General features: G+C 38.1%; 1 protein-coding gene across 2 annotated transcripts in view; it reads right to left on the minus strand.

Moving 5' to 3' along the window:
• The window catches only part of RUFY1 (RUN and FYVE domain containing 1), a 41,474-nt gene extending 36,598 nt beyond the window's left edge, over positions 1-4,876 (minus strand). Inside the window, exon 1 of one of the 2 annotated variants that reach the window (XM_038414463.2) lies at positions 4,706-4,876. In XM_038414463.2, the coding sequence (XP_038270391.2) occupies positions 4,706-4,796 (91 nt within the window). In that variant the 5' untranslated portion in view covers positions 4,797-4,876. The remainder of the gene's footprint in view (positions 1-4,705) is intronic. The other variant, XM_043490591.1, reaches the window with a different exon arrangement.
• Between the last annotated feature and the right edge of the window lie 6,905 nt (positions 4,877-11,781).

Below are 11,781 nucleotides of genomic sequence, written 5' to 3' on the forward strand. Positions count from 1 at the left end.
CAAATGCATCCGATGAAGTGAGCTGTAGCTCACGAAAGCTTATGCTCAAATAAATTTGTTAGTCTCTAAGGTGCCACAAGTCCTCCTTTTCTTTTTGCGAATACAGACCAACACAGCTGCTACTCTGAAACCTGTTGCTTAAGTGACATATCTGTCCTATTTCTACTTGCCCTGATGTAGAAGTCTCCCAGATGCTTCTAAACATGGGCTGCTAACAGGCAATCTTTGACCCTAATGAAGTCTGGTTCTAGTTTCACACAGCTCTTATGTTTTACTGATGTGTTGTACTATTTTTTAAAATACTGTTTTAGATATCAAAATCATTAATATGATAATATAATGGAGGGAGGCAGAATAACGATATCTGCTTCTTATGGACACCCAACTTTGATCTTAAAATTACACACTTCAGAGATTCTGTCTATCTGAAATCAGATTCTGAATTTCAGACTAAGAGGATGGTTTGTATCAACTTCACTGCTCTTCAGTAACATTGAAAAGGATGGAGGAAGTATCACTGAATGAAGATTAATGCAATTTTATAAGCAGATTCTTACAGTTCAATTTTTTCTCTGAGCTTTATTCTGATGTTCAGTAATACTGATTAAAGATATATTTTTGCTATAGAAAGTAGTCTGATATATTTCAAATGCATCATACACTATTAAAGGATGAAATTTAATTACTCATTAATAAAATATCTGATTCTGGTCAGCTCTTAAACATACCTTGCATTTCTGTAATGTCTTCCATCAGAAGATCAAAGAGTTCTTAATATTAAAGTGACACCATCAAATTAAAAAACATTTCTGTTGTTTTTTTAAACACTCTAGTATTAGAGGTGACACCTAAGATTACTGTAACAGGAAGAGATTAGAGAAAAAATGTGTTTGAGTATATTTTGTACATTTTATGGCACTTTGTGTTTAGTCAACTAGATCTGGATCCTGTCAACTACTTACACAGAATACAACAGGACTACTTATGGGAATAAAGTTATTCAGATGTGCAAGTATTTATAAGATTGGGATCTTAGTTTCCCATGTCTGTGTGGATTTTTCCACACAGCAAGAGTGGAAAGAAAAATCCAGTAAAATAGGAAAATGGGATTGAAAACCACAAAAGTTGGTAGGGGAATTCAGGGACAGATACAGTATGGGAAACTGCCTTTAACTCATTTTTAAATTGATCAGATTTTGAGCTATAATCATATAGTTTAAGGCTAGAAGGGGCTGCCAGATCGTTTAGTCTGACCTCTTGCACATCACAGATCACTAAACCCCACTAGTTACCTCTCTGTTGAGCACAATAACCTGGATGAGACTGAAATGTTACAGCCCTGAGGAAACTAAACTCTTGTGTGTCACAGGCAGAAAATAGAATTGCTGGGGTGCACCAATTCTGTAGGCCTCTGCAATATTAGGGAACCGATTTGGTGAGATACCCCAGTGGTCCTAACAAGTGATTAATACTCAATGTTGCAGAGGACGGAAACCAAACAAAAAACACAAGGTCCCTACCCATCTGTCCCTACCAGTCTGTCTTTTCCAGGGGAAAATTTCTTCCTGACCCTGAAAATAGTGATCAGTATGACACTGAGAACGTGAACATGACCATCCAGCTAAGCATCTGAGAAAGAATTCTCAGTACTGTCTTAGAGCACTGTTTGGTGTCCCCTCTCCAGTTGTTACCATCTCTGATGCTTCAGAGGAAGGAAAATCCTTCCTCCCCAGAATACATCTATCTGGGGTGGGGGAAATCCTTCCTGACCTTGTACAGGCTGCCAGCTGAAGCATGAGATTTAGGTACATAAGACATAGTACTGGAAAGGACTCCCCATGATAGTCTCTCTTTAGTGAATTAAGCCTTTAACACTTCTGTGGGGTAGTTATTCAGATTTCAGAGCTGAGGAAACTGATAAACAGGTTAAGTGACTTTCCTACAGCCACATAATCTGTGTATAGCATGTAACAGAACTAGATCTCATGACTTGCAATCCTATTAATTGGAAAGTCACCCATCCTTTCCAATACTGGTTTGTTCTTCCAGAGAGATAGAGGGAAAAATACAGCCTTTTGTTGTGGATCAGTTTCCTGTCCTACTGGGTTGCAGCTTCGTTATAGAAATGTGAACGCATCAGTCAATCAGCATGTTTGTTTGGCTTTACGGAAGACTCTGTTGAAACACCAACAGCATAGCCAATTTATTAGACGTTATAAAGTAATAGTAAAAGAAAGATGTCCCCATTAAACTGTATCTGTGTATTTGAGTGATTCTAGGAATATAAAAGTGTAAAGAATAAGTTCTGGCACAATCTTAAGTGCTTTGGTGACCCCTGTTACTGTAGTATCTGAGCACCTCACATTATTTACTATATTTATCCTCAACACCCCTGCAAAGTAGGGAAGTGCTGTTATCCCCATTTTAGAAGGGAACTGAGGCACAGACTCTGCCCCAGATCCTCAAAGATATTGAGGCTCCTGCCTTTCACTGAAATCAGTGAGACACAAGGTGGGTGAGGTAATATCTTTTACTGGACCAGATTCTGTTGGTGAAAAAGAAACTTTTGAGTTCCACAGAGCTCTTCAGGTCTGGGAAAAGCAATCCCTTTTCTCTCTCATATCCTGAGACCAACATGGCTACAACACTGCGAACAACTGAAATCAATGGAAGCTACGAGCCTAAATACCTTCGTGGATCTGGGCCAGAGAGACTTGTGTGACTTGCCCAGTCTCCCAAGTCCCTGGCTGGTGCCTTAACCATTGGACCCTCCTTCCTCATGTCTTAAAGGCATAAAATATAAGACAGTCATTGGCTCCAACCTGTTGCATGTGTGTTGATATGGAAGCCACCACCCTTTCCTAATCCCCAAGCACAATCTGCGCTGTGTATATTTTTCAAAGCACTGGTAAAAAAGCAGGGCTGAAATTACTCACATACCAATTAAACTAGAATTAATGAAAGTCTCTGGTTTTGCTTTTATATTCTCTGGGTACAAGTTGATGGGTACCCTATTTTAATATCTTTTAGAATATAGGCCTTATATTCTAGTAGCACCCGGAGACCCCTCACATGAATGGGGCCTCATCATGTTAGTTACTTCACAAACACATCAGACACAGATCCTGCTCCCAAGAGCTTACAAGTTAGTTTTAAGACAAGTTGCAACAAGAGAGTATGACAAACAATAGAAGGAAGGGGGAGGTCATAAGAATAAAATTATGCACTTACATAACTCAGCAACGTATAGTGTTTAAATCATATTAAAATTTTTTTTTAATCCTTTGTTTTGATTTTTTCAGTGAACCTCTAGGATGGATACAGGAAACATATAAATATATATGATCTGGACATTCCATAATGGGTTACCCTGCTAGAATTGGGACAACCCATAGGGACTGCTGAGATTTCTTCCAGGTGTGCAGTGGGGTGATGGGACAGCAAATAGGGGGCATCAGAAAGAAATCTCCCATTTTCTTTGGGAAATTACTAAGAAAATGTCATGGCACTGTCAATATTTTCTTACTTGTCCCATTACTGCACAGCAATTAAGTTATTACATTTTGCAGAGACAACAGTTTTAGTTGTTGTTCCATTTCTAGCATAGCTAATCAGCTAATATGCATCCCAATCACTTCTAATCGGGAGCTTGCTTTAAACATCTGAAATTATTTCCAGTTCTGCTGTTGCAACTGTGCTGCAGATCAAACAGCCATTCCTTTCTTAATCACACTGTCCTGCTCTCCCACACAAATACACCAAACACCACCCTCCTTAAGGCAATCCACCCATGATTGCTACTGCAAGATCAGCTTCTAGATACAGGAACTTCCATGAGGTGTTAGGGTCCTTGAGGTGAGGGGGTAATTTGTGTTGGGTGAAAGTGAGTGAGGGGAGTAAAAAATGGTAAATAAGGCTGAATATTTGAAGGAGCCCCTTGTTAAAAGTTCATCACCAATTTACTGGTTAATATTGGTTTGACATCAGAAGAATGTTGCCATTTAACATTTCATTCAAACATTTAGGGCCAAATCCTGCTTCTATTAATATCAGTGGGAGTTTTGCCCAAATAAAGGCATGTGAACTATGTAAGGACTGACCTCAGGATTGGAGAAGCAATGTTATAGTGATAAATAACTAGTTCCTACTTTTCAGAGCTGCAAATAAAGCAGTTAATAGAAATGAGATTGATTCAGGAATGTTACAGAAACACCCTATTATTGTGGGAGCTGAGGCAATCAGCTGGGCCCCCACTAGGTGGCACCATAACACTTTAGTCACAGAGAAGAGCCTCAGAGACCAGATTTTTACCTTGCGTTGAAATCAATAGGAGTTAGGCACCTAATTACCTTTAACAATCTGGTCTTGACAAGCATATTGAAAAGATCAAGAAGGGGAAGTGGTAGGTCCCTTTGGCTCCTGCATATTGCATGGACTCTCTAGAACAAATAGTGGGGATCACGTGAAACTACCTGAGGCAGAGAAAATACCTTGCAAGGACTCATCTTCTCACCAAACTCTTAGCAGTACTAATATACTGGATGCAACCCGTAAAATATTCTCTTTGGGGAGACCTTTTAGTGGCTTTGTGTCAGGACAGAGGTTGAAAACCATGACTCACATTAGACCTATTCCCCATTCAAAGTCTTACTTTTTCTGAGAACACTTAGTTTTTATTTGAAAGGAAATCAGCTGATCTGCTTACCTGAGCAACTCCTAACATCATGGTCCCTAGCGAATGTAGCTATGCTAATGGAGGCTATTTTGGGGGAGGAAGGTAGTTGTCTGGCATGCATTTATAGAAGTTACAAAGATGTGATCAGTGACCATGTGTTACCTAAGCCTACTTCAATAACACTCCCCTTTGGCACACCCACAGAATTGGGTAAATACAGGTGAATTCAGGGTCATTGGAAGACCTGAAAGTCTCCTGTGACCTGATTTTCAAAGGTGCTAAATATCTGCAGCTTTGAGTGACTTCTGTGGGATTTGTGGGGGTTCAGGGATTATGAAGAAAGAGTACACATTTCTGTTTAACTTTGTGTGTATGTTAATTTCATTGTTAAGAAGCCTTAGTTATTTATGTAGTGTTACAAAGCCTTTGTAAGAGCCAAGTGAAGTTGTTTGACCTAGCCTACAATACAAGAAATCTGAGGACACCTGTCTAAATGGGAAGAGTTATGGACTTTGTGAAGCTCAAACCTATGATTTGTGTGTGTGCTTCTCTTCCCCCCCCCCCCCCCCCCCCCCGTGACCCTGTTAATTACTATCTAAGCCAAAACTGGTTGCATGTAAAAGCATCCAAGTTGAGAATAGAACAGTTCAGCTGTATAAATATGTGATGTTTATGTTTAGTGTTAAGTTACAAAGTTAGCTGTTTATATTATCAGATTGAACAAGACAAAATAAGGACTAAACTGACTTTTTTTTAGGATTCATAAACCCACTTGGGAGAGCTTTAAATGGTGATGGGGAACTAAGTTAATTTTATAATGGTGTTTTACTTAAGTTGACTATATAAACACCTAGGCTTTTTTGAATATGACTTTTTTTCTTTTTTATGTATTACATCTTCTCTTGGCTGACTGATTTTGTCTTGGTTTTTATTGCATGTCCTTATTCTTTTAACTTGGCTGCTATTGCATGTGGAATTTTTTTGTGTCAAATATACTTTTTGGGGGCTTTAGAAAAGTGGTAAGAATTAATCAGTAACTGAACTAACTACTGGGTGGTAGAAAGAAGGGATAAAAATCTTAATAAAAGCCCAAACCTAACAGAATTTGATTGCAGTACCTTTGAAACATGAGATAGACGCTTCTGCTGGTACAGTTGTCAACTAACACCCATGGGAATATTTATATGGGGGTTAAGTAACCACAGAAAGGACCCTATATTGTTCCAAAAATGTAATGGAAACTTTGTGAATTACAAAAGAAAACAGAATCAGATATTTTATATTAAGTCTATGGAATGCAAAGCACATTCCTTAAATGATTCCCAAAACTACCTTTATGAAAAACTATGCTGTATGTTATGGTTTGATTTTTTTTAATAAAGCATTTAAATGTTCATTAGATGTTTTAAGTTTATTACCATAATCTAGAGTTAATAAATGCAACAATTTATTTGAGAGAAGAAAAGAATGGATGAACTTGTAATAAAAACAGGACAAGCCTAACTTAGTTTGATCTAATTGTCTCAAAAATCACCAGACCATCACTTTATCTACTAGGCTATATTGTCTTTGCATAAAAGCTTTGTAAATTTACAAGCAGTGGTCTCTGGATGCAATAGAAACATATTGAGAATTATTTTTAAAAAGTGGTTAAAAACTGGACTATTATTCCAACAGAGTTCCAGAGGCATTTGCATTTTATGCAAAACTTCATGCAAATCAGATGTAATTTAATGAGTTCTTTGCTTCTTCAATTTAAAAAAATTGGAAAGGAATCAAGGGAAGAATACTTAGTTTCCTATAGAATATTTAAGTCATAAGTTTCTCCTTTGATAGGGAGCTTATTAGAATGACTTTCAGTAACTGATGTGAAAGGGCTGTCAGATGCATGCATGCAATTCTGATAGGAGTTGGGTGTGCACATCTGAGGGTAGAATGTGTCATGAAGTAATTAGGTCTTTCCCACAAATAATAAAGCTTAGCTTGTTGACAATGGCTGGGCAATACTCTACATTCCCTGTCAAGTTTGGTCCTATATAGATAATTATGGTGTTCTTTTTATAACTTGCCTTGAGTCACTTCCATGAGATGCAGTAAACAAACAAAACAGAGGAGGCCAACTGCACCAGATAGTGTGTAATGCATCATTCCCCATAACCTTTGTTGGCTTAGTTTTCTCTGAGTCTTCTGAACGTTTTATGAATGGTACTGCATACTGACTAGGGAAGGGATCTGAGGAGCCCAGATACCAATGTGATGGGTGGGTGCATAGGATGAATAAATATTCAGCTAAAAGGTTTCTTTATATACAGACAACTTCAGTATCTCCTCTCCCTCATTCTTCATTTATCCTTTCTTTCCTTGTCTTCATTTCCTTCTCCCTCTTTTTTCCTTCTTTTATTTCCTCCTCTCCCTTCCTTTCTTTGGGTGCCTAGGGCTTTTCCTCTCAAGACTGTGCAGCCAGTAAAGGTGACATGTTTACATACACACACGCACACACGAAGATCTGACAATATCATCTTATCCCATAAGGGGCACTATATGGGAGAGAAGTTTTACAGAGGTACTGTAAAACTTTGATTATCCAAAGATCTCAGGGGAAACTCAAAGTCTTTGGATAATTGGGTTACCTAGCTCAGTAGACTTTAAAATGTTCCTCGCTCCAGTGTCTCCTGATCCTGATTCTTCCTGCTGAGCTGAATCCTATAAGACACTTGCCCAGCTAGCCCAAGGCTTTCTATCTAAGCATGGCTTCAGATGTAAGTCTCTATGAGCTGAAACTTTCTTGAGCACCTGAAGACTTATACCTGAAGCCCCACTGAAAAACAAGAATATTGGATCTTGAAGGTAAGATTCAGGTGTGTCCCTAACTCTGACATGCTGTTCTGACGTTGGCACACATCATGACCATTGTCATGTTGCCAACTAACACAATATAAGTCATAAGTCTCATGACATTTGATTTTTTTTTTACCTTGAAAGCCAGCTCCTGGAATCAGGTGACCAATGAAAATCTCAGCTTTCAGTAAAAAAGTAAGGGTATGTCTTCACTATGGAGCCTATACTCACGTACCTATATCACTGTAGCTATGCTAGCATAATCCTGTAGTGTAGACACAGCCACACCAACAGAAGGGTTTGTTTGTTTTTTCACTTCCCCAAATGATGGCAGCTACATTGATTGAAGTATTCTATTGATACAGCTATGTCTATGCCGAGGGTAAGGTCAGAATTTCAGACCCCTGACTGACGTAGCTATGTTGATCCAACTTTTAAGCATAGACCAGGCCTAAGTTTCTGATCCTCTTAGGTATAGAGAAATGCTTGAAAATATCACCTGAATGAATCCCAAAAGCTCAGCCCCCAGAAGGCAAATGAAAGGAACTTGATGTTTATTATTCTTTAAAATCTCATCTCATGATTTTATGGGTGCCTGATTCAAGTTTTTTGAATGTTTGGAAGTACTGCCATTTCACTATGTAGCTTATGTTACTTTTTTCTCTGAAACCTCATTTTTCAGTACTTTTACAGCTGCCATAACATACAGCTGCAAGCTAGGAATCTGCCCCGTTGCATGAGGTACTCAGGCTAGGAAGCATTACAAGTTTTCTGCCTTGAAACAAAGTTGGAGGGAATAGTAAAGCCCAGAATTCTTACATACAGCTGGTAAACCTCTATTGTCCTCTCACTTCATGTAAAATAGTCCATTTAAAATATCTCTCATATTCAAGACGATTCCTTTTATGTATGAAGCCTCCTTTTCGCGTGTACTTTTATCAAACAGTGTAATAGCTGTAATTTATAGTAACTAGGGTGGAAAATAGAGACGAACGATAATGCTCTATGTGAAATAAAGTGGAGATCTTTCTTCTTTTAGGTGAAACTTGTTTGAAAGGGAAAGGGATAACTAATTGAATTGCTTCTCTGTACAATTGAGGAGATAAGAACACCTCCAATGGGTCGCTATGTTTTCTTAACAGAGAATAATAATTGGCATCCTGCTGTTAAGAGTCAGTGTCTTGTCATCTTTGCGTTTCCTCCTCATCCTATTAATTCCAAAAGATTTTACATGTTGCACTGGCTGCAGTCTAGAAATATGGGGTTAGTCACCATAGCAAAATTTTCAGTAGTGCATATGAATAATAGCCTTTTTTTTTTTATAAAAGCCTCATCTAAAGATGGTCTGGATCACTGCGGCATGAAAGAAAAATGCACGATCCTAAAACTAATAAAGGAGACTGAAGTTAGATACAATTTTATTATTTGTTTTTTCCTCCAATAAACATAAAACAAACTGGTTCATTTTTTTATTTAATAAGAAAATATGAGACATTGTCATTGTTCTGGCCGTTACTGCCTCAGCCTATGATCTTGTCAGATCTTATAAGCTAAGCAGAGGTGATTTACATCAGCATTTAGATAGGAGACCTTTTCATTAACTCCTGTACTGCCAGGATATGGTGTTATTGATTTTCCCTGAATCAATTCTAAATCAGTGCCTTAGAGCATTCAGGGACATTGTGCTGTCTTTCAGATGTATAATACAGATAATATCGAGGCCCTGGCCTTAAGTCAGTGACCACTTCAGTGCTCCCTAATGTACTAAGGAAGTAATGGGCAAAACAGATCTCTGTTGTCCCATGGTATTGTACTTGTGTGTCCCTACTGCAGTCTTAATGTGTCAGCAATTCAAAGGATGATTCCAAAGATTTCATAGTACTTTTAACGTTAGTGGTGTCAAGCTTGATGTCCTGGCCAAATTTCAGTTTGAATAAATACATTATTCTCAGGAAAGTTCTCCACTAGTTTCAGATGGAGATGAAATGTTGATATGTTGCTAGCAAAGAAGGGCCAGAGGTTGTTTCATAGCAGTGGAGGGATGAGTGAGCCCTAAACCATATACACTATCTGGAAAGCACTTAATTAGCCTTTTGGTTGAAATGCTCTGTATACATATAAGATATTACAAAGTCAGAACAGTGTGACTTGATAGTTAATGCTGTCCAACAGTTTCTAATATTGGACTGATTTTGAACTTGCCATCACAAATTCCTAGGAAAAGCTCCTTTATAGTCTCTTCCCAGAGAAGAATTTTTCTGGACAGTTTGAGTTTAATTAGCAAAGTCTCACTTGAGTTAGGCAATTTTAAAAAAGTGGTGGGTTTTTGCTTTTAAAAAAAATCCAAATTCTGTCCATTCGTAACTCAGATATGACTTGATGGAAAAACTTCAGACTTCTTTTATTCACTAAATCTCAGTGAGGCTATGTAGAAAGGGAAGCATGATCTTCTGGTTAAGTCACTAGTCAGAAACTCAGGAGCTCTAGGTTCAGTTCCTGTCTCTGCTATATGCTGATTGTGTGACTTTGGCAAGTCACTTTCTCTCTCTCATGTACGTCTGTAAAATGAGGATACTATTCCTTCCTTCCTCCCACCTTGTTGTCTTGTTTAGATAGTAAGCTTTTTGTGGCAAGGACTGCCTCTTTCTATTTGTATGAACAGGTGCCTTGCACGATGGGACCCTGATCTTTGTTGGGATCTTGAGAAGCCTCTGTAATATAAATAATAATAAAAAGTACTGGATAGGGCTGCTACTTAGTTGGGGTGCAAATGTTTTTAGTTGTTATGGTACTCTCTGTGTGCATTATAACTTCTGTGAGAGGCACAGTGAATGCTACAAGCCCTGCTCTACCCTACTAATCTTTCATTAAAAAAATAAAAGTAAACCCCATCACAAGCCTTCTCAAATGGTCAGAGCAAAGCCTGAAACTGGGTCCATCATATCTGTTTGAAAGTAAATATTAGCAAATGCAGATTCTCTTTGTTGTTATTACTAGAACCTGAGCTGCAAAGTTCCCACACAGATCTAGAATTTCTAAAGTTCAAGTGAGGTTGTATGCAAAGTAGAGGGAGGGACTTAAATAGAGAGAGAGAGAGAGAGAGGTAGAGATTTTGTTCTGTAGTCTTGACAAATTCCTTCCCCACTCTGAACTCTAGGGTATAGATGTGGGGACCTGCATGAAAGACCCCCTAAGCTTATTCTTACCAGCTTAGGTTAAAAGCTGCCACCACCAAAGTGTTACACAAAGAACAGGGAAAGAACCCACTTGGAAACATCTTTCCCCCCCAAAATCCCCCCCAAGCCCTACACCCCCTTTCCTGGGGAAGGCTTGATAAAAATCCTCACCAATTTGCATAGGTGAACACAAACCCAAACCCTTGGATCTTAAGTACAATAAAAAAGCAATCAGGTTCTTAAAAGAGAATTTTAAATTAAAAAAAAAAAGTAAAAGAAAAACCTCTGTAAAAATCAGGAAGGGAAATACCTTACAGAGTAGTCAGATTCAAAACACAGAGAATCCCTCTAGGCAAAACCTCAAGTTACAAAAAGACACAAAAACAGGAATATACATCCTATTCAGCACAACTTATTTTATCAGCCATTTAAACAAAACAGAATCTAATGCATATTTAACTAGATTGCTTAGTAACTCTTTACAGGAGTTCTGACCTGCATACCTGCTCTTGAGATTTGAGATTTGATGTAATATCAAAATAACACGGCTGCTACTCTGAAACAAGACAGTCAGAGTTAGCCTGGCTCAAATGTCAGAAAATATTATGCAGGTGCATAAGACACCAAAGATCACAGCTGACTGGAATATTGAATTTTATTTAGCAAAGAGACCACATAAAACTCAAAAGCTTCCATGCACTAAGAAAACAACTTTGACATTCTTTGTTCCACTCTGGGTATTTGTTACTGACTTTAATCTCCCCTGATTATTTCCAAAGGGTTGTGGTTCTGGCTCACTTAAACAATGGTTTTAACTTTCAGACTTTGCCTATTAAGTCATTATTACCAAGTAACACTGGAGAATAGAGCCTCATAAAGGACTTTTTTTTTCCATTATGAGAGTTAGATGGCTAGGTAACAACATGGTATAAACTAAAGAGATTGTTTCTTGTCTGCAACTCAGTTTATTTGGTGGTAAATCAAAACTGTGCATCTAGGTAACTCTTTAATAATAGTGGGTTTTGTGCATGCCCTATCCCGACAGTGTTATGAAACTGTCTTACTGCTTATTTTGTATGTAATAAACAAACT

The sequence above is a fragment of the Dermochelys coriacea genome, chromosome 8 (assembly GCF_009764565.3).
Source record: "Dermochelys coriacea isolate rDerCor1 chromosome 8, rDerCor1.pri.v4, whole genome shotgun sequence".
NCBI classification, from domain to species: Eukaryota; Metazoa; Chordata; order Testudines; family Dermochelyidae; genus Dermochelys; species Dermochelys coriacea.